Source organism: Arabidopsis lyrata (genome assembly GCF_000004255.2).
Source record: "Arabidopsis lyrata subsp. lyrata unplaced genomic scaffold ARALYscaffold_6, whole genome shotgun sequence".
NCBI lineage: Eukaryota > Viridiplantae > Streptophyta > Magnoliopsida > Brassicales > Brassicaceae > Arabidopsis > Arabidopsis lyrata.
The window spans coordinates 2,321,343-2,347,204 of NW_003302550.1; the positions used below are offsets into that span (position 1 = coordinate 2,321,343).

General features: G+C 35.6%; 5 protein-coding genes across 10 annotated transcripts; 3 read left to right on the top strand and 2 right to left on the bottom strand.

Annotated features, from left to right (window-relative positions):
* The first annotated feature begins 22 nt into the window (after positions 1 to 22).
* Positions 23 to 1,556, top strand: LOC9307276. Its single transcript, XM_002871160.2, has 3 exons — positions 23 to 270; positions 707 to 860; positions 1,147 to 1,556. Exons 1-3 carry the CDS (start codon positions 133 to 135, stop codon positions 1,341 to 1,343), a joined length of 489 nt encoding a protein of 162 aa, XP_002871206.1. The 5' UTR covers positions 23 to 132; the 3' UTR covers positions 1,344 to 1,556.
* A 3,622-nt stretch (positions 1,557 to 5,178) lies between these two features.
* On the bottom strand, positions 5,179 to 8,462 carry LOC9307277 (B3 domain-containing protein At5g06250). 3 transcript variants are annotated; one of them, XM_021020363.1, is made up of 3 exons: positions 6,797 to 8,462; positions 6,007 to 6,223; positions 5,179 to 5,418 (listed from the first exon to the last, which is right to left on the bottom strand). In XM_021020363.1, coding segments are annotated over exons 1-3 (780 nt in total). In that variant the 5' UTR covers positions 7,359 to 8,462; the 3' UTR covers positions 5,179 to 5,417. The 3 variants fall into 3 exon arrangements, with proteins under 3 accessions (XP_020876022.1, XP_020876021.1, XP_020876020.1); XM_021020362.1 differs by having other exon boundaries at positions 6,038 to 6,223; positions 6,752 to 8,462; XM_021020361.1 differs by having other exon boundaries at positions 6,752 to 8,461.
* Positions 8,463 to 18,982: 10,520 nt separating this feature from the next.
* On the top strand, positions 18,983 to 19,649 carry LOC9309313 (40S ribosomal protein S17-4). Its single transcript, XM_002871161.2, has one exon. The coding sequence runs from the start codon at positions 19,068 to 19,070 to the stop codon at positions 19,485 to 19,487; it is 420 nt and encodes a 139-aa protein (XP_002871207.1). The 5' UTR covers positions 18,983 to 19,067; the 3' UTR covers positions 19,488 to 19,649.
* Positions 19,650 to 19,741: 92 nt separating this feature from the next.
* Positions 19,742 to 22,102, bottom strand: LOC9307278 (TLD domain-containing protein 1). Of its 2 annotated transcripts, XM_002873199.2 has the most exons (8): positions 21,876 to 22,102; positions 21,687 to 21,789; positions 21,487 to 21,591; positions 21,264 to 21,349; positions 20,870 to 21,108; positions 20,577 to 20,766; positions 20,287 to 20,473; positions 19,742 to 20,205 (listed from the first exon to the last, which is right to left on the bottom strand). In XM_002873199.2, the coding sequence occupies exons 1-8, from the start codon at positions 21,929 to 21,931 to the stop codon at positions 19,894 to 19,896; spliced, it is 1,278 nt and encodes a 425-aa protein (XP_002873245.1). In that variant the 5' UTR covers positions 21,932 to 22,102; the 3' UTR covers positions 19,742 to 19,893. The 2 variants fall into 2 exon arrangements, with proteins under 2 accessions (XP_002873245.1, XP_020875990.1); XM_021020331.1 differs by lacking the exons at positions 21,264 to 21,349; positions 21,487 to 21,591; positions 21,876 to 22,102 and having other exon boundaries at positions 21,687 to 21,766.
* Positions 22,103 to 22,114: 12 nt separating this feature from the next.
* LOC9309314 lies at positions 22,115 to 24,627 on the top strand. Of its 3 annotated transcripts, none has more exons than XM_021020398.1 (4): positions 22,115 to 22,218; positions 22,550 to 22,760; positions 23,466 to 23,627; positions 23,905 to 24,627. In XM_021020398.1, the coding sequence occupies exons 2-3, from the start codon at positions 22,593 to 22,595 to the stop codon at positions 23,613 to 23,615; spliced, it is 318 nt and encodes a 105-aa protein (XP_020876057.1). In that variant the 5' UTR covers positions 22,115 to 22,218; positions 22,550 to 22,592; the 3' UTR covers positions 23,616 to 23,627; positions 23,905 to 24,627. The 3 variants fall into 3 exon arrangements, with proteins under 3 accessions (XP_020876057.1, XP_020876056.1, XP_002871208.1); XM_021020397.1 differs by having other exon boundaries at positions 22,116 to 22,218; positions 24,141 to 24,413; XM_002871162.2 differs by having other exon boundaries at positions 22,135 to 22,218; positions 22,553 to 22,760; positions 24,141 to 24,413.
* The last annotated feature ends 1,235 nt before the right edge of the window (positions 24,628 to 25,862 follow it).

Here is a 25,862-nt window from a genome sequence, read left to right on the forward strand (position 1 = left end):
ATTAAATCATTATCAGAGTGAACCGAATCCTAAACCAAACTTTATAATCCCGTCCCAGTTCCCAAATAAATTAAACCGGCGCTGAGTACTGATCTGCGATCGGCGACTGTCTCTTCTCCGGGATAGTGAAAGATGAAGCTGAAGGTTGTGTATCGTAAGGTCTCCGATTACATTCGTTACGATCTCAAAGAAATCGTCTTACCTTCATCACTTCCCGATCCTCCCCACGTCGTTAAACGCCGCAAATTGACGTGGCACGAGCGATTTCTCGTGAGCTTCCTTCACTCTCTCTTCCTCTTTTTCTTTGAAATTCCCGGTATTTTTCTGTGTATATGATCTGGGTATTCAAAACTTTCTTTCAAAGATAAACAAAGTTCGCTTTTTTTCCGTGCTCTGATCTTCTTGTGCTCTATTTGTTTTTTTTTTTTGGTCCGATTTAGAGTGAATGAATTCTCAATTAGGTCCTTAATCAGCAGAGTTTTGAGATGATACAGAATCTGGAAGCGTGTGATTTCATTTATATATATTGTGGAATATCTGGAAAACAAATGTGAGAATTATCTAGTTTGTGCTAAAAGGTTCTTCCTTTCTACAACAAGTCTGTAATCCCACTTCTCACTATTATCAGAGTAATTGGTGCTTTCTTCTCTAGATGATAGTAAATTTAGTGCTAATCACTGTGTGAAATATTCATGGTTGTGATTAGGTGTTGAAGGAAGCTTCAAGGCTTTATGCTGCAAGCTGGGTGCGAGATATAGGTCCTGAACTTCGTCCAAATGACTACAAGAAGCAAGGGGATGCTGAACCTAAAAAACAAGCTAAAGAGACAGAGAACGAGCCCTCTGTTTTGGAAGATCTTGGTAAGAACTTCTATTAAGCTATTGCCTACTTTATATGTATCTGACTTATATTCAAAGAAATAATTGAAGTTGGTAATGGCAGTCATTTGAAATTGTAATCTGGCTAGCACATCTTCTTAGAACTATTAGTAATGCTTCTCCGTTGGTGTCACCAAACGTTTGTTATTGATATTGAGAAGTGCTTTTCCCAGCTAAAATTCACTGCCGCTAAAGTGTATAATCTATGTCTATCCTTTTATTCAAAATCGCTTGTTTTTCATTCTTTTCATGTTACTCTTCGATACAGCGGTAGCCGCAAGAGGTGGCATGGAGACTTTAAGGCCTGCTTTACATCGTCTGTACATGACACGAGCTTCTCATTATAAAGATGCTCTTGCAAGCTTTATAAAAGGCTACCATGAGGGTTTGCAGCAAGTTATGCAGAGTAAAGCAGAGTCTGAAGCCCCTGCAGATGAATCTGACAAGTCCAAAAAGACTACCTGACCTTTTAGTTAGCTCCAAAAGCAGGGTTTAATATGTGAATGCGAGTATGTACGTAGCTAGATTTTGGGTTCTTTGATGGTGTACCACAACAATCAAAAGATTTCTATCAACTACTTAGTCTTTCATGCTCAATGTACCCTATTTGTGAAGTAACTTCTAGAAACCAAAAACATTTAGCTTGACAAATGTGCTTCATAGATTTAAGTTCCAATTTTCGCAGCCTCTTCTCTGTGAAACTGCTGCATGGAGGACATGTTACAGAAACTTATGTGATACTTAATGATATATTGTGATGGGTTTTGATTCCCTTTACAGCTTATTCAGATTTCATTCTCCAGGACTTTTCTGAGCACAAGCTGGCTCATTGCACGGGTACCTTGTATTGGTGAAGGACTCAGGGGATTATTTGGACATGCTGAAACAATAGTGTAAGCAACTGTTTGAAAAAGATGTTTCGTTTTTTCAGAGGAAAGACTTTCAATTTTCTTTGGTAATCTCCATACCCTTGTTTTCTTCCCACGTTAAAAGCATAGTTAGTGGAATTTTAATCCATGCTATCTGTAACAGTCTTCATAATGCTGTTGCAGAAAAAGTTGGCTGGCCCTTAGAAGTTGTTAAAAAGCATAGATATCAGATAGATTTCAAGGGAAAAGTTGAGCAGTCGATTCAGAACTGTACTTTAAGTCTTGTTATGATAAAAACTTTTATTGCAGGACAAACCCTTAATGCAGGAGGAGGCCACTGAGCATCTAAACTTTAGCCAAAAGCTTCAAAGACTAGTGATAATGGCACATGGCTGAGGGTCCCTCTCCCACTTACAGAGCCACTAAACCATTGAGCGGAGATCAATTAGCCTTCAAGTCAACAAGTAAGTATCTTTTCTGAATCTTCATGGGCCCTTAAAAAAATCACCTGTGGCTAAGTAAGATCGAAACGAAAGCAGCTTAAAACTCATTTTGCATTACCTGTTGATTATCGACCTATGCTGTCAAGTCAACAAATGCGCTTGCCTTAAAGATTAGCACTTGCTACTGCACTTAAAATTGGGACATGTGCGCATACAACCCGAATATTTGTAGGTAGTGAGTGGTCATGATAAGGTTGTATTGTTTCCATCTCTGTTATGCAAACTTTCTGTCCAATCAAGATTTAGCTTTACTACATTGGTGCCTTACGCAGATAGTTTCGACAGCTTCTTTTTGACAAAGCATCCACTTAAATGATTGTAGAATGGAAATTTGCTTTTCTATTACTCATAAGTCATGACCAAGCTATAGCCGTCTCACTACCTATAGTTTCTGAGCAACAGGTTCTCTTGACATAAAAGCAGCCTTGGGACTAGTCTTAGAGACTTAGAGTACCCTGTCTGACTAGAAATCTCTTGCCTGTAGAGGAATTAGATAAGTCTATGACATAAGAGAGTTAAGTCTATGCGTATCACCACATCCGCATAACTATTAGCTGATTAGCTAGAGTCGACGATTAATGTAAGTAGATGATTCAACAGACTTGTTGAGGATGGAGAATAATGTTTTGATGTAAAGGTGATATTCGAGAGTTACGTTGGGAATCGCCAACTTGATTGCTCGAGTAATTAACTCAATACACTTAACCGTTAGGCAGTATATTCGAGGTCGATCCACAAAGACCAAAGATACTCTAAGGATTTTCGAGACTTGTTCTTAGCTAAAACTAAAAAGTTGTTTTGTTTGAGTTTTCCGAATTGTAAAATAAAAATGCAATTAAATTAAACGATTTAAGTTTCAAGATTTAAAGACATTAGGCATTAGGGTATTTCAGAGATCAATAAACAATGGAAACATGGGACAAGGAATTCAACAATTACGAACCGTTCTTGAACATGAACACAACTTAGACTAATTCTCTTTCAAGACATTAATCACTAAATTTGACTACTCGATTACTAAACTTTCGCATGTAATTTCCTAGTCAAATTCGCATTATCAAACAAGTTCATTTAGTTCACAATGCGTCCTAACTTCAACTTTCGTTGGCTAGAAATACATTGCTCAATTCACATTCTTTCAGGCATTCTATCGAACACTTTTGATGCATAGAAAAACCTAGGTTCTACAACAGGGTGATCAATCCTATTCTAGCATTAAGAACATGTGAATCAAAGAACCTAGAGAATGAGAATTCCAAACAACAATTAATCCATTAATCTATCGAATCTCCTAATTAGAACCCTAACACCTAATTAAAAGACTACTCACACATAGCAACAGAAACAAGACAAATAGATGAAGAAGACATAATTGAATTGCAATGAAAATAAGAAATAGGGTTTAGAAATCTTCTCCAAATTGTCAAAGAGGATGAATCTCTAGAATCCCAAGGTTGCTTACAAGAGAGAAGTCTCAGAAAAATTGCAGAAAAAAAACGTGAAAAGAAAATTAGGTCTCTGGGGTTTTTATACCCAAGTACAAAAAAAAAAAAGGAAGACAAAACCCGGTTTAGGAAAACCGTCTCGGGCGTCGAGGCTCGGATCGATCGATCCGATGGGTGGATCGATCGATCCAGATATGCTGAATCACGGTCTTGGACGGATGAGGGTTGGATCGATCGATCCCATGGGTGGATCGATCGATCCAGAAATGCTGAATCAATTGTCTCGGACGAATGAGGGTTGGATCGATCGATCCCCTCCTGGGATCGATCGATCTCGAGCGACTGGAACTTTTGGTTTCATCGTCACAATTGGGATCGATCGATCCACGCCTTGGATCGATCGATCCCCAGCTCCTGGTGATCTCTTGTACCGTTTCTCCATTGTTTTAGCTCCGAATAGGCTCAATCATGCACAAGATGCTCCGAATCCAGCTCGAGCACCTATAGCCTGCAAAGGACTCAAGACACAACCGAAAAGGCGCAAAAGACGGACTTTGATACGATAGATGACTCAAAACATGGACTAAACCAAGACTCGAAACCGTTAAAAACGCAACACATCAATTCTCTTCAACAACTCTTTGGTTTTAGGTTAGATCTGTAAATGGACACTGTATTTCTGTTGCAGTAATATAGGAGGGTTATATCAGAAAGCTGGTTAAAACCCATGGGATTATGGCTTCAAAACCCATGTTTAGTGGTTTTCAAAGAGATATAGAAATGATGAAGAAACAATGTATGTGTGAAAAGATATCATTGGATGGATCATACCACAAAACTCTTTTTGGAAGCACATGGAGGTGGATAACTGATCCCAATGATTGATTTTTCTTTTATATGAGAGAAGGAGCACTAAAAGAAGCAGTACATGAATAGACAATCGCTTTCAACAGATGATTCACTGTTCATCTGACCTTAGTACATGAAAAAACAGCTTCTTGTAGGACTCTTTTTTTTATCTCTTTTTGTCAAAATTTGTAGACTCTCAGTCTTCAGAGATAACTTACATTGATATATATACTTGTGACTTGATTGATCTGATTTGAATTGAACCATTCCCTTACATTTTTGGTTTCTCTCCCAAAATTGAACTTGTTTTACAATTGCCATTGTTCACCAAACAAAAAAAAAGTTAAACTATCAAAGAGGCTAGTAAAAAGGTGAAAACATGAATATAGTAAACTCCACAATAATAAACACCATTTGGTTGGCCCCACTTTTGTTTCTATAACAATCTCCCAATTTCATCTTTTTCACCCCTCCAAAAAAAAATCATCATTTGACAAGTACAACTATACATAATGCATGTATGTGAATACATCATCATCATCATATCAATTGGAGAAAACCTAGCTTTTTTTAGTTATGAGTTAAACAAATTTGCTCTTCTTCTCTGACTTTGGAAGTAAAGAAAAAAAAAGACTTTTTCCTCAAATTCAGCGATTTTTTTTTCTTTTCCAAATTAGTTACATACAGTACGGAAGCTAATGAGATATTATTAAAAATTGCATACAAATTGCCAGAAAAATGGCCTATGTGGCTACAAAGTCTGGTCCCATAAAGCTTTTAAGTCAATTCCGAAAATGTTGTCACTTCTTTGGATCTCTCATCCTCGTCGTCTTATCTCTCAGCTCCTTCATCGTTCCCCCGTGAAAGCTATATTCTGTTTTTTTTTTTTTTCCAAAATATAACACATAGTAATAATAATAAGAAACTCTGTATTGTAACATCCATAATTATAACAAAACATCAAATTTGTACACATTTCCTTATTCATGCTCATAGTCATTTTCTTTTCTTTAGCATTATAAGAATAACATTGCGGCGCCAGTAAACAAGAAAAGCAACAGTGATTACTGAGTCTGAGACCAACATATATACTTTATATATAATTAGGGTTAGTTAAAAACTATGTAATACTAAAATAAATGAAAGTGGGCTCAGACAAAAAAACAAATCAAAGTCACTAACAAAGTGGCCATGTGCGACTGCTCAAAAGTCTAGTGTCTCTCTTAACAGATTCCTGATTCCTTCCTCTAGTCTTCATTATATCAATTAATTATTTGCTCCTAATCAATCTCGTTTATTTAATTATAATTTCAACTGTCTCGTCTCGAGAAACAGCGTCATCCATCTGTTTTTTAAATAATGTATCTTTAATAATAGTATATGATGATGATGTAATGTAACTCTACCTAAACTGAATCAGATATATAAATAACATTTAAAAGAGTTAAAATAGTTTAATTACCATATTATGAGGATGAGAGTAATAATAGTACATGTTTTGGCCGTAGTAACCATCGGGAGATCAACGGTGGTGGCAGCGGCGGTAACAGAATCATCTCCGTCGTTTTCATCCATTTGACACTCCAAATCCACACCGAAAAGCCTCACTGTCCTTGAGCTTCCGACGACGGATGACGATGGTGTGGAGTGAGTCTCAGCCGCTGTTGCTACGGCGGCTCCTGTAATCACCGACACGTGCGTGTCATTAATTAATTGAAAGAAACCAAAAACAAAAACAAAAACACAAAAGTACACAACTGAACAAAAAGCACGTTTGTCCCAGGGGATTGGACGGTCTTCTTCACGCGCTCTTATATGCGCGTGTATAGCTACTATATTAACTACAACTTGGAGAAATTAAGCAGTCGAGGTGGTCATTTTTTTTTCTTCTATTACTTAATAGCTGTATAATAACGTTACTTATCTCAGGTTTTTAATAATGAAGCATATAGTATTTTTTTTTTTTTGATAAACCGAAGCATATAGTATTTTGTAGAACTAAATATAATTTATCGTACACTATTAGCTATAAATATCTACATTTGGGTGTAATGTTTTAATCCTCCCGACAACATTGTATAGTCGATACTCTAGGACACGAACAATTCATTCGTAGAAAAATAAAAAATGTCAAAAGAAAAAGAGATTAAAATTATTTGATAAAAAAAAAAGAGTCAAATAATTTGGTTAAAAAGAGAAATATATACCGTAGTGGGAATACTCTGAGTGAGAGGGAGGATTAGAGTAATTACTAGTGGCGTGGATTTGATGATAAGAAAGAGCTCCCATAGAACTCATATTCACGGCGGAGTTAGTGGCTGCGGCAGAGGAGGAGCCTTGGCCACGTCTGCGCCACCCAATGAAGAGTCTCCGGGAATCAGAACGGTGTCGTTGGAAGAAAACGACGTCGCCTGGATCGAGCTGTTTGTCTTTGACAAATCTGCTCCATCCTTTAGTCAAGACATAGCTTTGACTGCTGTTCCAATAAGAGTATCTGAACCTCCATGACTTGCCTGACTCGTCTTCAAAGCTTAGAAGCATCCCTTTCTCCGACGATGACGTGTCAGTAGCAGCAGAGGAGACTACGACGGCATTGAGAGGGAAGTATTTCTCTGCGTGCTGTTTTGGTATGACGAGGCGGTTGAGTTTGCCGACGTCGCTTGGTGTGAGAGACTTCTCGAAGAGTGACTCTTTTAGGTCGTCGTGGAGCCATGTGGCGGTGGTGGTTGTCTCCGTTGTGTCGGTGGTGTGGCGGTGTTGCTGTTGCCACAAGAGAGTGTGGTGGTGGTCTGTGGAGTAATGGTTGACTGACATTTTTCTAGGAGATAGAAAGCGAAAGAGAGAGAGAGGTAGAGAGCGAATGGAGAGTATAGGGAGAGAGGGTTAGGTGAAAGAGAGAGGTGGGTACTCGTAGTTCTAATATAGTATGATACGAAGGAGAGAGAGATGAAAAAATGGTGTTTTTGAGGGTTAAAAATTTGACGTGAAAACTTTGGCTAACTATTTGAGGAGAGAGTAACACACGACAACCAGAAGACTTTCTTTCTTTTAAGGTTTTGCGTGATGTTTTATCTTTTTCCATCATTATTACTTTTTTCTACTTCTTGCAGTCCGTATTCTTTATTGATTTACAGTACTATTTCCTTTTTTCTTATTCTATTTGCCTATATCATATTTATGTATGTACGATCATGTTCGGTGATTTTTTTCTTAAACACACTGGATTCCACGATTTGAATTTGAAGTATGACGATACTTCAGTATTAATATAAAGATTTATAATAGGAAAATATATGCTAATTATGTATTATGGTATAATTTTGTAGGGGATATGAAAAGGTATACTCAGGTGAGGTTGGTGATTAGGACTTAGGAGGAATATATAAACAAGAAAGAAGAACTAAAAGGTTTAATTTAAAAAAAAAAAAAAAAGTTAGGCTACACGAAAACCCAAAGAATCAACCTATTTAGAGTTAGAAGGATATGACCCATTTGAAAAGATAAATGCAATTATTGGGAGAAAAAATAATGGTCAATTTGTTTTTTGATGTCATTTCTTAGTAACATCCTGAAAAAAATTATGTTCTTTGCGTGCTTCTCGAAATGTTACCAAAAGAAGAAAAACAAAAGATATGTTGCTTGTTATTTCGACGCAATTAATAGAGCAATAATACACATTTTATCTGAAAAAAGTTACACGTAATTCACAGTCAACTGTGTGATATAAATGATACGTATAGTTAGGCCGTGTTCGATGGTCGATGCACTAACGTTAGCATTCGTCATCAGTGTTTAGTCTCAGGTTCTTAAAAAGCCTTTTCATTGGTAAGTTATATATATACTTATATCTATTTTGGGGATTTGACGAACACAATCAAAGTTTGTCATTAGCATTACACTGATATTTAATTGCAGCATCATTTCTAGTGTTAACGAATGTTGTTATATAATTTACTACAAAAATATAAAGGATATATATATTAATCCATTATTTACCAAATAATTTTACATTAAGAATATATTTTTTCTTTGAAATAGAATATAATAATCTTAAAGCATATAGTCATATACTATAGTTTAAGAAGGTGTAGACGCGTTCTTTACTTTCATAAATACTATCGACGCTTTTTTTGCACTACCTTTCCCATCTAAGGTAAAAATACTGTTACGTCATGGATTCAAGTTACAAGATATTTTTCTAACTTAAGTTCTACAAAATCTTTTGTGATGGTAATATACTATTTTTTTCCTCAAGCTTATACTTAAATTGTTTTTCTTCAGCTTAAGGGTACATATATATATATATATATATACATATACATTTGTTTATTGGGTCTATTTTAGGGGAATAAAAGATGACTAACAATTGGGAGGTCTAATAGGTAGGAGAGTAAACAATAGCAGAATAGCTGCAGAAAATATTATAAAAACTACTGAATAAGGCCGAGCATGTTTGATCTTGAGCTTCTCTGGGAAAGAAAAAAAGGATACTTTAAATAATTATTATAAAATTCATATTTAATGTTTATACATATATTTATACCATCCATCTAACCTAACCCCTGCCCAGACCAACATGTTAAAAATAGTAAAAAATAAACTCCAACATACAGTATTAAATAAAAATAATTAAGCTCCAACATTAATACTGATTAAAAATATTTACTGTCTGACAGTTTTGGAATGAAACAATACCAATCTCTATTTATCCTTACAATCTAATTGATTGAGAAAATATATATTGGTAAACTAGTGTAATTGTTGTTATATTATATTCTGTAATAATTGACATATAGTATATGTCCACTCTAATGTACCAGTTAAGCTCTTCAAATTTGATAACTCTGAATGACTTAACTTTTTTTTTTTTTTTTGAGAAACAATTGAAAGTTAGGAAGCAATTTGTTTATTTATTGAAACGAAGGTTAGTCCGTAAGAAAATCTAGTAAAAATTAGTAAATGAATACTACTACTATATAATACAAGATGGCGTAGGAGCAAAGAGGATGACGGAAGCATGATGAAGGAAGAAAGTGATCCAACGGCTGAGAGTGCATGATAGTTTTTCACCGGAAATAGATACTTTGCCCTCACGCAACTTGTGAAGGCATGTGCTTTGCCTTTCCCACACACCATTCCATGCATCTTCAATTCTACTCTCATTTATTCATTCCCCCGGGGATTAGACTTCCTTACATTTCTAATTTTTTTTTTTTTGGGCAAACCTTACATTTCTTAATTAACATCATTTTTATCAGAGTGTCGAAAATGGAATCGCGAGGGTAAAATACTGTTTTTTTTTTTTAATTGTAGGGTAAAATACTGTTACAATTAATCGTTTAGAAAATGATATATATTCTCATAACAAAATCACTTAATAAAGTTAAAATTTTCACCATATATATATATACTTTTTAAACTACATCAAATTATATAATACTTACTATCTCTTACATCTTAACTTTATAAATACCAGACATTACGAATTTACTGGTCGACATTTCTATTTTTCTTGATTTTAATCGTTTTCTACGGAAATCCTATATAACTACCTGAAAAAATCCAAAAGACATGCAAATGGGCACCTACGTGGTCCGCTTCTGTTTTATTTGACGACTTTTTTTACCAAATGTTTTTCTTTTATAGTAACCTCTTATCATTTTTTCATTTGTAAAACAAATTATGAAACATTTGTCACGTGATTTCTGGACACCATTATTGGTGTTTAGACGTTTATATTTTTCCTAATTTCGACAAAATATTATTAAGATATAACTATGGTGGATTCAACAATTTACACACACATCCTTTGATTTTTATCCATCTGCCTATGGAATTTTAACAAAACAGAACTCTAACACAAATAATCGACATCCATTTTTCTTTGACATAATCTATACTTACTTATGCATGTGTCTGTGTATATATATATTTTTTTCTTATCAAGCTTTCGTGAAAGAATAAAACGAAAATTTATTGTTGACTGTGGGCCAACTTCGCTTCAAGTAGAGAGGACCATCTAAAGAAATTACAATAAATTCATAAAATAGTAAATGATAAGATATAAATAGAAAGTTATGGATTTTTTCCAATATAATCTATAAGAAGAAAACAACAATTATGCGATGAAATTTGTACCATTGGATATATTACACAAATACACAGATAAAACAACAAAGATTATTTCCTCTTCTTTTGTGTTTCAATCCTCTCCTCACAGAGGATGACCTCCCACTTCAACTTATCAGAAGAGCACCGAAAATCACTTGAACGCAAAAGGAAGTAGTACATATTGATCGCCACTCCACGAAAGCACAAAATGTGATGATATTATGCTTGTGACATAGTTTGGATGTCCTGCTCTAAATCTCTAATCCAATCCCAAAAATCAGGTACGGATGCTCATTTTGGTATTTTTCTTCACCGGGTCAGGGATTGTAATTACGCTTGTGACATAGTTTTGGAATTTGTTTCATAGCTAAGACATGTCTCCTTCAGCAAATAATGATTGAATTAGTGTTGCAAAAAGATTTGAGTAATGGACAAATGCGACATCATTTCCAGGTCGATTTCGAGACACCTTTTTCGCATGTACGTCTGCATCAGTTAAACACACTTTGTTATTTTATTTATGTCCTTTGCTATATAAGTAATTTCAAACATTTATGTACGAGAAGTTCTTTTTAAAATTTTCACCATAATAATATCGCACATGTTAGGGTCATTTCCTCTCCAATGACAGAAGAGGTTGTTGGGTTCTTGTATGTACTTTTATCCTCTCTTTTTTCTTTCGCTATATTGTTCATAGTCTCGTAGAGCATGATTTATTATTTTCTATATTTTTTTTGGTCTTTCTAATCCTATGCAATTCGATTAAAAAAAAATTATTTTCTTCTTCTTTTTGTCACGAATGGTTTATGATTGATTATGAATTTGAAACGAAGGGAAGAGTTTGGAGTATGTGTAATTTTTTGCAATAAATATGGAAGGCTTAATCATGTTATCGTCTTATCGATCTCCAGACTCCAATCACTGCACCTAGCCAAATTGATTAGTCTAACTTACATATATATACGTTTAAAAGTATATTCTACTGTTAAATCCTCTTTTAAATATTTATTTCAAAGGCTGCATGATTAAGTGGAATTTTTTCAAAGAATGTGTTTTAAAATCTGTTTTTGTTTTGTCAAAATTTAACATGTTTTATATTCGTTTACCTCAGGTAGCAAAGTAATATATACTCACCTAACAAGGTATTGACTATACATACAATAATGAGTGCTCGAAAGTCTTATTTATAAACGAGAGCGACTGCTATTTTTCTTTTGTCAACATGACTGCTACGATTAGGGGTGTTGTTTCATGATTCCACATTTTGAATAACAACTTTAGCGCTCTTGCAATAAACCCAATATAAATGTGCATAATATTAGAGTATAGTAATACATGTAAATAGTTTTTACTCACATGTAATTTTATTCACTATATATACTGTACATGTAAACACTTTTACGCTTAATGAGAAATAACAACTTTCTGATTATCTCTTATCTGATATGGTATCAGAGCATATTCGCTCTCCTTCCGCAACTCGATTTCTCATTCCTTGCTTCATCTTCGAGCTTCGATCTTCATGATTTGAGCTTGTTTTTCTTTGAATCGATCTCCGATTGTTTCGGATCGAGCTTTGTTTCAACTTTTTTGAGCTCCGATTGCTCTTTTTCATTTTTTTTTCGTTTGTTAAGCTTCGCGTTATCTCGGCTTCGTTTCAATGGCGAATACGACTCGCGATTCCTATGACAATCCTTATTTTCTCACTAATAATGATCATTCTGGTTTGGTGTTGGTGTCAGATCGTCTTACTGGCGCTAGCGATTTTGGATCATGGTATCAATCGATGCTCATGGCGTTAAACGGTCGTAATAAGCTTTGTTTTGTTGATGGTAGTCTTCCTAAACCCGATGATGGCCATAAAGATGCAGCGACTTGGTCCAGAGTTAATGATGTGGTACGCTCTTGGCTCATGAACTCTGTTTCCAAAACTATAGGCCAAAGCGTGTTATATGTGAAGACTGCACATGGTATTTGGCAAAAATTATTGAAGATCTACCAGCAAAACAATGTTCCTAGACTCTATCGAATTGAACAAAAACTTGCTGGACTTCGTCAAGGTTCTTTGGATGTTAATACTTTTTACACAAAACTGGTTACGATTTGGGAAGAAGTGAAAAGTGCTCAAGATTTTCCTATTTGTCAATGTGGTGGCTGTGATTGTGATCTGAATAGTAAATGGATGGAACTTTTTGAGAGAAACTTTGTGATTAAGTTTCTATTTGGTCTCAATGAATCATATGAAAATGTCAGAGAATCTATCATCATGCGTGATCCTTTGCCTGATTTGGAAAAAACATTGAATCTGGTGATTCAACATGAACATCAACAGGAAATCAAGCAAACTCCTCAGGCTGGTGGTGTAGTTTTTCAGATGAGTTCTCAGCAGGCTCCATCTTCTTATGATCAAAATTTCCAGCACAATCCAGTCCTTAATGATTGCTCTGGTTCTTCTGAAGTTGTTGGCGCTGTTTCAGGTGGTTATCGACCTAAGCAACGTCCCATTTGTACTTACTGTGGGTTGCAGGGACATATTGTTACCAAGTGTTACAAACTTCATGGTTATCCACTTGGTTACAAGTCTCCAGCTCAGTCTTATGGTTCTCAATCCTATGGTAATCAGAATGTTGCTCCTACTTTTGCTCCAAAGCAGTTTCAGTCTCGACCTATTTTTGCTCCTCAACAACAGCAGCAACAACAACATGGTCAACAATTCATCCCTCATCAGGCACGAATGCAGAGTCAGAAAGAATCAAGAGATAATATGGTTGGCAATGTTATTACAACATCTCCTGCGGTACACGATCATTTTCACCAAGTGTCTAATGCTTTGGCTCAGCTATCATCTGAGCAGATTGCACAGTTAGCTTCTCAATTGACTACCAAATCCACCTGTTCTATGCCAAGCATTTCTGAGACTCCTGGTGTCACATATTCCTCTACTTCTGCAGGTAACATCATTTGCACAACCCTCTCAGAACCATGCCTTAATTTTAATGCATGGATTATTGACTCTGGTGCCACTACTCACGTGTGTTGCAACTTAAACTTGTTTGCTGACATTAATAGTATTCCTGATACTACTGTGAAATTGCCTAATAGTTCTCAGATTGTTATCAACCAATCTGGAACTGTTTTGTTATCAGATAAACTTCTTCTTAAAAATGTCCTTTTCATTCCATCTTTTCATCTTAATCTCATCAGTGTCAGTTCACTTCTTCAACATTGTGCATACTCAGTTAATTTTTTCCCTTCCTTTTGCACAATTCAGGAGCTTACTCGGGGCTTGATGATTGGTAAAGGTCATCTTGAGAATAAACTTTATTTTCTGGATCCTGCAACTTCATCTTCATCATCTCAAGCTCCATCTTCTTCCATTTGCAATCTCACTGTTTCTGATTCTAGTTCTCTTTGGCATTCAAGACTGGGTCATCCATCTTTTCCCAAGATTCAAGCTCTTTCTGAAGATCTTTCTCTTTCAAAAACAAAACTTAAAGATTGGTCACATTGTCAGACATGTCATCTTGCAAAACAGAAACGTTTACCTTTTCCTTTTCTTAATAATCTGTCTCAGAAACCTTTTGATCTTATACATTTGGATGTTTGGGGTCCTTTCTCTGTTGTTTCAGTTGAAGGCTTTCGTTATTTTCTTACTATAGTGGATGATTGCACTAGAGTAACTTGGGTTTATCTCTTGAAATCAAAAAGTGATGTTTTAAAAGTCTTTCCCACTTTTATACAAACTGTTGAAACACAATTTTCTAGTAAAATCAAAGCCATTCGTTCAGACAATGCCCCTGAACTTTCTTTTACTTCTCTTCTTCAATCCAAAGGAATATTTCATTACTTTTCTTGTGTTGATACACCACAACAAAATTCGGTTGTGGAGAGAAAACATCAACACATTCTAAATGTGGCCAGGGCTCTTCTTTTTCAATCTAATGTGCCATTACAATATTGGTCAGATTGTGTTCGCACTTCTGTCTTTCTCATAAACAGAACTCCTTCAACTCTTCTCCAAAATAAAACTCCTTATGAACTATTACTCCAAAAGAAACCAAATTATTCAAATCTTAAAAGTTTTGGTTGTCTTTGTTATGTGTCTACCTATCCAAAAGATAGACACAAATTCTCTCCTAGAGCAACACCCTCAGTTTTTCTTGGTTACCCTTCTGGATACAAAGGTTATAAAGTCCTTGATCTTGAAACTCATTCCATTTCAATCTCAAGAAATGTTTTATTTCATGAGGATATCTTTCCTTTTCAGTCTTCTAATCTCTCTTCTTCCACCATTGATATTTTCTCTTCTACTATACTTCCTCTTCCTATTCCTGATTCATCATCATCTTCTTCTTCCATTCCTCATCTTATTCCTGAAGTTTTATCTGATAACAGTAATGTCTCAGTAGAATCAGATTCTACTATTCTTGTTGATGGAAACAGGCCTAAGAGGAACACTCGTAAGCCAACTTATTTGGCTGATTATCACTGCAATCTTGTACGACACATCCCTAATGACAGTGGTAATACTTCCCATCCATTGCAAACGGTACTTGATTACTCTCAGCTGAATGATCACTATCAACAATTCATTTTCAACATTTCTGCGGAGTCAGAACCAAAAAATTTTGCTGAGGCTATCAAGTCTGAAAAGTGGCATGGACCTATGAATGAAGAACTACAAACGTGTGTTAACACTGGTACATTCTCTGTGGTCACATTGCCTGAAGGAAAGAAGCCCATTGGCTGCAGATGGGTTTACAGGATAAAGCATCATGCTGATGGGACTATTGACAGATACAGAGCTAGATTGGTTGCTAAGGGTTATACTCAACAAGAAGGAGTGGATTATATTGATACATTCTCTCCAGTAGCAAAGCTTGTTACAGTCAAATTATTACTGGATTTGGCTGCCAAACACAACTGGTCTCTAACTCAAATGGATGTTACAAATGCTTTTTTGCATGGTGATCTTGATGAAGAGATTTACATGGAGTTGCCACCAGGTTACACACCACCTCCTGGTGAAAGCTTGCCTCCAAAAGCAGTTTGGAAACTCCACAAATCACTCTATGGGTTAAAACAAGCTTCAAGACAGTGGAACAAGAAATTTTCAGATGTGTTATTGGTGAATGGTTTTACTCAATCTCAGTCAGATCACACACTTTTTGTACGGCAAGTGGGTAACACTTTTCTTGCTTTACTAGTGTATGTGGATGATATCCTTATTGCTAGTAACAGTGATCAAGCCGTCTCAGATTTGAAGAATATTTTGTCCACTGCTTTTAAACTCAAAGATCTTGGTCCAGTTAAGTACTTTCTTGGACTTGAAATTGCTAGAAACAAGAATGGAATCTCCGTTTGTCAACGGAAATACACTTTGGATTTGTTGGAAAGTGTTGGTCTTCTAGGTTGCAAGCCAGTGGCAACACCAATGGACTCTGATATACATTTACATGCTGAAAGTGGTGACTTATTACCTGATGCCACAGTATACAGAGCTCTCATTGGCAAGCTGCTGTATCTTACTATTACAAGAGCTGACATTACTTTTGCTGTCCACAAACTGAGTCAATATCTCTCTCAACCAAGGACTCAACATTTACAAGCAGCTCATCGTATTATCAGATACTTAAAAGGAGATCCAGGGCGTGGTCTGTTCTATGCTGCAAACTCTGAATTCAGACTACAAGCTTTTTCAAACGCAGATTGGGCAACTTGTCAAGATTCACGCCGTTCTACTACTGGCTTCTGTGTTTTCTTTGGTTCTTCTTTGATCTCATGGAAATCCAGAAAGCAACAAACTGCCTCACGTAGTAGTGCTGAATCAGAATACAGAGCCTTAGCTGATACAACGTGTGAATTACTTTGGCTGAGTCAATTGCTAAAGGATCTTCATGTTCAAGTTACTGGCCCAGCAAATCTCTACTGTGATAGCACTGCAGCCATTCAGATTGCTTCAAATTCAGTCTTTCACGAACGCACCAAACACATAGAGATAGATTGTCACATTGTTCGTGATAGGTACAAAGCTGGTTTTCTGAATTTGTTGCATGTTACTACGGATAATCAACTGGCTGATCTGTTTACTAAAGCTCTACCTCCCAAGACATTCAAGATGCTCATGTCAAGATATGCTTTTTCAAGTCTCTTTCTTCCTTCTTGAAGAATTCGACTTGAGGGAGGGATATTAGAGTATAGTAATACATGTAAATAGTTTTTACTCACATGTAATTTTATTCACTATATATACTGTACATGTAAACACTTTTACGCTTAATGAGAAATAACAACTTTCTGATTATCTCTTATCTGATACATAAAATACATATTTACGGCTATATAATCGGCGAAGTAGTGGATACCTCTCTAAGTTTTCCAAGCAATAAATTTTCTTGGTGGTACGTCAGTACGTGAAATGTACTAATGAAGTCGTATGTATTATTTTATGTGCAAATTGTTACACACACAGGCACTAATACGACCAAATGGTTACACACACGAATAACGTAGTGCATATCTAATACTCCCTCGAAGAAAAGAAAAAAAATACAGGAGGAAGGAGCGGTATCTGCGATGAAAATCGTGGAGGGTTTCTATAATCTGCAAGTTTCTTTAAATAAATGTCTCAAAACGACAACCTTTCTTTGTTATTTTTGGAAAGTGGTGCGAGAAGCTTCACTGAGCTTCGGGTAAGTTGCTATTTTATATTCTTATTATTCCTATACATTCATGATATTTTCTCGATCCCCTAGTAAAATAGCATCATCTCTTTATTTTCTTCTTAAAACTGTGTTCCCTCTTGTTCTTTAGTTGTTCGTGATTTCGTAATGAGTGAGTACTTTCGAAATACAATAATATTAATAGAGGATTCACTTGTTAATTGGCTTATCATTCAAGTTGAAACCAATGGCGTATATCTTGGATTATAGAAATAGGTTATAGGTACGTCGACAGGAATCGAGGTAATTGATTCACAATATTTATAGTATAATATTTTAAGATTCTATATTCTTACGTTTTAGATGAAGTACTTGTACTTTCCTAAGAGTGTATTTCGGTATAATAACAGATAGTAGGCCACTTTATAAGTAATAAACTATCTATTTTGAGAGATAGTTAGTTAGTTGTTTAGTGGTTGAGGTGGTTGAAGTAATTCACTATAAGTGTTTAGAGATTGTGTGATTCAAATCATTACTTTCACAATCATGATTTCAAAATTTCAATCATATATGCATGGTAAGTAAAATATTCGGTTTTTGATGGATCACTAGAAATTAATATAAGTTTCAACTCATGGTCTTAGGTTATAAGAATATTAGAACTAATGCATCAAAAGTGAACTTAAAACAAAGACTGTATAGGTAACTAAGAAACGCATTGAGTGCTAATATATAGAATCTAATGACAACATAATTTTTTGCATTTGCATATTATAGATATGTGTGAAAAACTTATCGTCGACTAATATATTGATAGCTCCTAAAGCAGGGGACCAAAACTCTTGCTGTATTTTCTTATTATTCTAAACAAAACTGGCCTGGATGAGTGAGAGAGGACCACACTTTTTTCTTTTTATTTTTCTTATATAATTAATATAAAATAAATTTTGATCTGCACTGTTCCACAGACTAAAGTTGTATGCAGCCGATATCTTAGACTTAGACAGTTTAGCACCAACAACATTAATTTCCAGATTCATATTTTAAATTTAGTGATTTTTAGATGGAAACAAATTCCAATATCTGGAGACAGTTCATGTTACACACCTAATTAGTAGTGAGAACAAATTTCAACATAATAGATGATTAAATAAGTAAAAATAAGACTTTATTAACAAATTAAGATGAGTTTATTGGTTTGTGTAAAATTCTTAATTGACATATACTCCGATCTTCTCCCAAATGTTGCCATTCAACTAACTAAATTGCAGAGTTTAGTTTTTAAAAGATCGTTAAATTCTTAGAAAGAAAACTAAATCCTTGAGTTTCTGACTTCACTATAAATATTTTGGTACATTTTTCATTTTCTTTTTGTCAATCCAACATCTTTTTTTTTTTTTTAACCAGATAAAGTTGGTAATATTTTTTCACAAAAGTAATGTTTGTTCTTGGATGTTCAAACACATAATGGGCCATTCCCAGAATCTTCAAACACTTACTGGGCCATTCCCAGAATCTCCAAACATGTAATGGGCTATTTCCAGATTCTTTAACGGACTCTTCTCTTCAAGATTGGGCTTCGTTACAATTTGCAAATTCTAAAGTTAACAACGATAATACGATTTTGCCCTTCCACTTCCCCATATTTAAACAGTTTCTGATCCACAAAACCCTAACCCTAATCTCAGCCGGTACTCAGAAGCAGAGAGAGACTGAGGAAGTTTCGTAACCCCCAAATCACAACCAAAAAATGGGTCGCGTTCGCACGAAGACTGTGAAGAAATCATCTCGTCAGGTGATCGAGAAGTACTACTCTCGCATGACTCTTGATTTCCACACGAACAAGAAGATCCTCGAAGAAGTCGCAATCATCCCATCGAAGAGACTCCGCAACAAGATCGCTGGTTTCTCCACTCATCTCATGAAGAGGATCCAAAAGGGACCTGTCCGTGGAATCTCCCTCAAGCTTCAGGAGGAAGAGCGTGAGCGCCGTATGGACTTTGTCCCTGACGAATCCGCCATTAAAACCGATCACATCGAGGTCGATAAGGAGACGCTTGAGATGCTTGCTTCCTTGGGAATGTCTGAGCTACCAGGTGTTGTTAAGGTGGATCCAGCCGCTGCTGCTCCGGTTGCTGCATTTGGATTGGGTCGTGGAAGGAGGTACTAGAGTGTCCATCGATCAAATCAATCATCATCTTTCAGATGTGTGGTTTCTTAGTGTCTTTTATCTGCAAATTTTTGTTTGTGCCTTTTTTTGTTGGATCTTGAATTTCTATGCTCTACTATATGCTTTAATGTCACTTATTTTGCTGGATAAATTTCTCTACTTTATTTTGCAATTGTCAGATTTCATATATTGTTTACTTCTTTAGATGAAATTTAGGTGAATATACATCCCAAAATTGGTAGATGAAGCTCTAATTTGGTTAACCAATTTAGATTTTGATGTGATTCAAGTGAAATGGAACTGGTATGAATCATAATGTACATAATGTATTTGCACACTCACACTCGAAATGTATACAAACGTTTAGTGTATATCTAAGATTGAATCTCAGAACCAAAATCCTCTATCAATCATTTGAATTGCCTGCCATGCCGACTAGTTTGAGCATGTTACGATCTTCCTTAAATCTCTCTAGAACAGTACCTTTCGTAGCGTTATGTTTGGTGTCTTGTTCGTTTGAGGCCTGAACGACTCCCCAGCATTCTATCACTTCTGGCTGTATTCTGCTCGTCTTGGAAAGGCTCGGGCTACCAAATGTTGTGCATTCAAATGTCTGGCCTTGGTCGAAGCTTGCTGATATAAACAGACCAAAGTGATTGATTTTACCTCCAAATCCTATCCCATTTGGAATGTTCTCCGATGTGAAATTCGTAGCACACTGCGAGAGTTTACATATGTTACAATATGCTTATTTATAATCCTCATATATAGAAGTATCAGAGCCTCTGTAGAGGCATACCCATTGAATGTTGTTGTTTGCTCCAGTTGGTCGGTAAATGGCTGCTTTAGGGTTTACCTGGAAAAGAAAAGACTTCATGTCTCCATAGAAATCGCTATACCTCTCCCAAGGTTGAGAGGCGTATCCTCCGTACACACATCCCTCTGCGTCTTTGATGATTAGCACAGATGACGACATACCAGTGTTTCTACATGATAATTTAAATTAGCAACAAAACTAGTCGTGTCTTGATTATTACTTAGTTAAGTTGCAAGCAAGGATAAGCGTAGTTGAATTGGAAAACCACTCACGATGTGTGTCCGAGGAATGTGTTGAAGCTTTGACCGTGTAAGGAACTGTGATACAGCAGCTTCCACTCTACAAGCTCGTGGTGAGGAAGAGCTCCTCCAATATGCCAAGCGTATTCCTTCTTTAATAGTAGCCTATCTGAACTCACACTATCTTCATAAAGCAGATGCGGGACTTGATATCCAGGTCTCACTATAACAAGGTTCAGAGGAAAAAAAAAATTTAAAATAAGGAAATTTTTTTCCAAATATGTCAACAAGAACTGAGTTAAGACGAGAGAAGACAAAGGATAAACCTGTACTCGGGGGCATAAGCAAGCTTCCGAGGAACTTTCTGATGGTTGGAACGAGAGAGCACCAGCTTCTGAAATCCTCAAAAGACATTCCTTTTTCAGAACCACCATCGGATTTTGAGAAAGTAGCGGCATTGAGTAACGCATCCACCATCTCTTTGTAATCACTTGATTCCGCATCAGAACTTTCAGTGGAGAACACACTCTTCAAAATCACCACCAGTACCGACTCTAAATCAGGCCTGAATACATACTAGAATATGTCACACTACCAGAATAACCATCTAATCTAAGAATCTCAATTCAGTTTCTATCCAAATGAGTTGTTAAGCTCATCAAGAGACCCAGTAATGGAACTTGGATCACACAAAGAAACTTGAATCCACAAGATCGATACCTTGTCAAGACCCCATTGCCATTTACATCCAAAGTCTGGTAAATAAACTCAGCAATCTCATCATCAGTTCCTTTCTCGTAGGTTGCCTAAAAAGCAACAAGAATTGAGTTCAACACAACAATCCCAGAAATACAAATCGAATTGAACTCTGCATTATAAGGATCTTCAAAAGCTCAGAAGAAGAAAGCAATGATTAAGAGGATAAAAAGACAAGCGTTGTTACCTTAGCAATAACAAGATCTTCAAAAGTCAATTTATCATCTTTCCTGTGTTGAGTGACCATCTCAAAGATCCTTTCTCCTAAAGAACCACTCAGACCAAAATACTCCTGCCAAAATCGAATCCAACACACATCGTGAAGCTCTTAATTCAAACATCAACCACTGAAACCAGATAAGAACAGAACACAAAAATCGTCAAAACCTGGAAAACAGGATACGAGACGTATTGGTCATTGCTCTGGGACTTGGAAGCGAGGGAGACGGAGAGAGATTTGAGATCATCGAGCTTCTTCTGAGTAAAAGCTCTGCAACAAAACAAACACACAATTGATAAGATCGATTTCGAATTGAGAAACTAGAGAGCGAAGGTGAGATTGGTTCCGATGTAGACCTGGAAGCAGAAGTGAAGCGATGATCAACAGAAGACGACGAATTCGAATTTCCCATTTTCGCCGGGTTTTTTCTCCTCTTCTCCGGCAGGTTTCGTCTCTTGATCTTCTATTATTTGTTTGATCTTTCACTTCTATAAATTTACAACTTCACCCCTTAAAAATCTAAATATTCTTAATTTACCCCATTACTTTCGTTGATCTCGAAGAAGCAAAGTAAATATAATAAAGTTGTGGAGTTGAAAAACTCAAAAGAACATAAAAAACGAAAATTGTAAGAAAGATACTGAAAGGCAAACACGAAGAGCACAACTAGAGAAGATTCATGCTTTCAGATTTTGACTGGTGAGTCTAATTAGTTTACATATATAGAAAACTTAATTGCAAATCGTCTTTGTTCTCATCGAATCTATACTTCTGTTTTGACTTTGTGGCCGATAATATATACCAAAACTAGTAAAGCTAAGCTCTTTTGTAATGTTTAATCAGAGCAGAGAATTGTTATTCTTCCTTTATTGGAAGAGAAATCTTCTTGGCTTGATTCAGAGATTTTGGAATGTGAAAGTTTAATCCTTTCTTACAGTTCGTGTGAAAAGAATGTTTAAAGATTACTGTGATTTGGATCTTTCTACAGTTCTTAGTTTGTGATTTTGAGTTGTGGTGTTTGGTTATGCAGCAGGTTAAAGGCAAGCCAATAAAAAAAGACCATTACTTGCAAGATGACGAGATCGTGGGTGCTTTTGTTTGTTCTTATGTTCATTGTGTTGACTTCTCAGTTTGAGTGGAATGAACAAGTTGAGAGTGAAGCTGAGACAAGTCGTCCTCTGGTTCTTTCAGATAAAGACCAACCTCATATACCACAAGGCAAAGATTCTGTGCAAGAAAAGGTTTGTTTTTTTATTCATTTTGATGTCTCTACCTCTTTGGTGGAATTCAAACAATATAGAGTTGTTGTGTATAAGGAAGGAGATGGGTTCTTAAACTGATACTTAATTTGTCCAGTACCTTCGCTGAGACACATTTTGTATCAGTTTATTACTTAGTTTGTTTAGATGTTGAAACAGAGTCTATCTGTTTTCACTCTAAGTCTAATTGCTTCTTCATTTTACTTGTCACTGTGGACTGTTTGTCTTACTCTGCAGTTTTGTTTTGTTTAGTTTGGTTTTTACAAACTTTTAGACGTAGTAAAGCTGCATCTCTGCATTTTCGTACATGTCACTTCAGCAACTCACTCCAGATGTAGTTTTGTCTTTAGAGCTCAAGGTCTATTCTTCTGAAGCTCTCTAAAAGCAACTTTGTGATATGTTTTTTTTTTTTTTTTCTGATATGCGAGCTCCATCTGCTTTCTGCTGTGTCACTGTTAAATATAGTCTTGGGAAAACAATAAAGGCTAGTTTCCAACTTCATCCCATCCCTTTGAGCATATCCCAATCTTGAGTTCTCCAAGTGATGCATTCGCAGAAAGAAAAAGTATATCAAGCATAGTTATCTGAAATTCCACACTCGTAGTTAACTTTACTAAACTATTTGATTGCCAAAGGATATGCGTCATAGTATGATCTAATGATAATATGAATGTCTATTTGTGGCAGAAAATTCTATCTCAAGAAAAGAAAATTCAGAAGCTTAACGAGCTGGTCCGAGATCTAAGGAGGCAGTTGCTGCAATGCAGAAATGAAAATCAGGTTGAGTTAACGGAGCTAGAAACTGAGCTTGATCAGCTGCTGGTAACAGGTGTTTAGTCCATATTACAGGTACATTCTTTACCCCTAGTACATCTTTCTGTGTAGTGATGCATGATTTGAAAGCATTCATTGACTTAAGAGTTACTATTGATGAATCTTGGAATTACCTATTAATTTAGGCTTTAGATATGGTGGATGGCTAGAATTAAGTTGCCAACTAATTTGATACACTAGGAGATATCGGTTTTATTAGATATGATTAAGACACAATATGGCGCATGGTTTCTAAATTATTATCTGGGCCAGGCTTATTAAAATTAATTTTCCATATGAATTTCATTGTTAGTTGATCAGCTACTACATTCATCATGTTTCACGAGTGCTTTGCTTGCTGTCTCGACTCTCGACCTTTTACTTTAGAGATTTCAATAGATCAGAAGAGAGTTAAGAGGTAGCTGAGAACTTTTATAAGCTGGCCAGAGATATAATGAAGGGAAGTACTTATTTGCTTGAAGATAAAAGGTTTCACTCTACTTGATCAAAAGTACTGTATTCTGAATCACAATCATGGTGTGTGTGCAGGTTAGTGCTTTTACTCAGTAATCCTCCATAGGCTTCAAGTGTAAATCCAGATTCTTGATCAATCTAATACCGTAGCCCCTCTTTCTAAGCACTACACTTGAAGATTCTGTAATTTGAAGGAGAAATCAAAGAAGAGTGGTCCTGTGTGAAGTACATCAAGTATGTATAGCTAAGGCATGACATTTGGTTTATTTTTATTTTCTTGTATTTTTATCATTATAATGAAAGTGTGGCACTAATTGGTGGACTCAATAACTTGGACATTTATGGGAAGACCAGCGTCTGCAAAAAATAGGACACACAAAAAAATAGAAGAAGCCAAAAACTCGTGAAAATTTTACTTACTGAGTATTTTGTTCCAAATCCAAATTGTTCTAGTTTAAGTATAAGTATTCCCCATGTAAATCCTTATGCTCAAGCCAATGTATGTAGATCCATTTGAGGTTGATCAATAAACTAGAAGAAGCAGAAAAAAAACTTGAAATAATCAAACATTATAGTTATTTCAAATACATTCCGATCAAATCTAGCAAAAAGTTATTGTTAATTTATTTTTTTACTTGAATATATTAGTCAAATCAATATTTGTGCAAGTCTATGAGGTTTGACATATCCCAAAAAAAAAAACTAAAGGAATTGTAAAATCTTAGATGGATATAACTATTCAAATCGAACTGAAGTGAATCGACTCAAAAACTCAATATGCTAACTCTGAAGTAGAGATAAACTATGTAAATTACTTTGTCAATCTTCATAACATGTTTTGACTATTAATTATTTAAGAGTTTTGGTGTTTTACACCACATGAAATAGATCCGTTGTTATCGTTTCTATCTTTATGATCCTCACTGGTCCATTTTCCACGCATCGTTATTTACTTATTTATGTACTTCCATATGCATGATTTGTCAACATATATATAGTTCTATATAATTATTAACATCTCTCGTTTCGTTGAATATGGAAGATATCTTGATTTTATATATAGGTTAAATATAGGGGATAATTTGACCTTAAGCTAATGTTTTGAATGCTTTAAGTAACGGCTGGCTGAAAGTGCGAGAGAGCTACATCTTCACTGGCGGTGTAAGTAAAGATACAACCATTAATATTTTGTGTTGGTCTTATGGCAAAAAAAATGAAATGCATGAACCTAAACTCAAAAATTCAATACTAATGTCTGTTAAAGTTTTACTAGAAACCAAATCAGAGTTCGATTCGAATGATGACATTTACAATTGTATCTTTTGGTGAGATCACGTTGGTTTTTTTAATTCTTCTTTGGTTGACGCGAGGAGCGAGGTATAACAAGTAACCTTTTTTCAAGGGGAATAACTATATAACTAAACCCTAAAGTCAGCATTAGTAACCCATCATAAAAAAATACAACAAAACAAGTAAGCATTAGTGTTTGTAAGTGTGCCCACGTCGTTTACACGAATGTTATTAATTCGACAAGTCAACTAAATGATTTTTTATAGCCAATGATGGGCGATGAAAGTCAATTAAGTTGTTTAACTGTTTTAACCAATATTGTTATTGAATGAATGAATTCTCATGCACTGTAAAAATGAAAAATAAAAATAAAAAGAGAGAATACCTATACTTGGCGGTTTGATATCCAATTGACATGCCATAGAAAAAAAGATTGTTAAGAAGATTGTTTTTATGTCCTTGTGTTGAAAGATACGATCTTCACAATGATAGTATGATCTTTGATGC

Excerpts from the sequence above, each read along its gene's own strand:
- LOC9307276 (XM_002871160.2), top strand. The coding sequence starts at position 133 with ATGAAGCTGAAGGTTGTGTATCGTAAGGTCTCCGATTACATTCGTTAC. Across the intron at positions 271-706 it reads CGTGGCACGAGCGATTTCTC|GTGTTGAAGGAAGCTTCAAG; the intron begins GTGAGCTTCCTT and ends GGTTGTGATTAG. Across the intron at positions 861-1,146 it reads CTCTGTTTTGGAAGATCTTG|CGGTAGCCGCAAGAGGTGGC; the intron begins GTAAGAACTTCT and ends TCTTCGATACAG.
- LOC9307277 (XM_021020361.1), bottom strand. The coding sequence starts at position 7,358 with ATGTCAGTCAACCATTACTCCACAGACCACCACCACACTCTCTTGTGG. Across the intron at positions 6,224-6,751 it reads CTCAGAGTATTCCCACTACG|GAGCCGCCGTAGCAACAGCG; the intron begins GTATATATTTCT and ends CGGTGATTACAG.
- LOC9309313 (XM_002871161.2), top strand. The coding sequence starts at position 19,068 with ATGGGTCGCGTTCGCACGAAGACTGTGAAGAAATCATCTCGTCAGGTG.
- LOC9307278 (XM_002873199.2), bottom strand. The coding sequence starts at position 21,931 with ATGGGAAATTCGAATTCGTCGTCTTCTGTTGATCATCGCTTCACTTCT. Across the intron at positions 20,474-20,576 it reads ACATTCCTCGGACACACATC|AAACACTGGTATGTCGTCAT; the intron begins GTGAGTGGTTTT and ends ATTATCATGTAG. Across the intron at positions 20,206-20,286 it reads CAAACAACAACATTCAATGG|TGTGCTACGAATTTCACATC; the intron begins GTATGCCTCTAC and ends AAACTCTCGCAG.
- LOC9309314 (XM_021020398.1), top strand. The coding sequence starts at position 22,593 with ATGACGAGATCGTGGGTGCTTTTGTTTGTTCTTATGTTCATTGTGTTG. Across the intron at positions 22,761-23,465 it reads AAGATTCTGTGCAAGAAAAG|AAAATTCTATCTCAAGAAAA; the intron begins GTTTGTTTTTTT and ends TATTTGTGGCAG.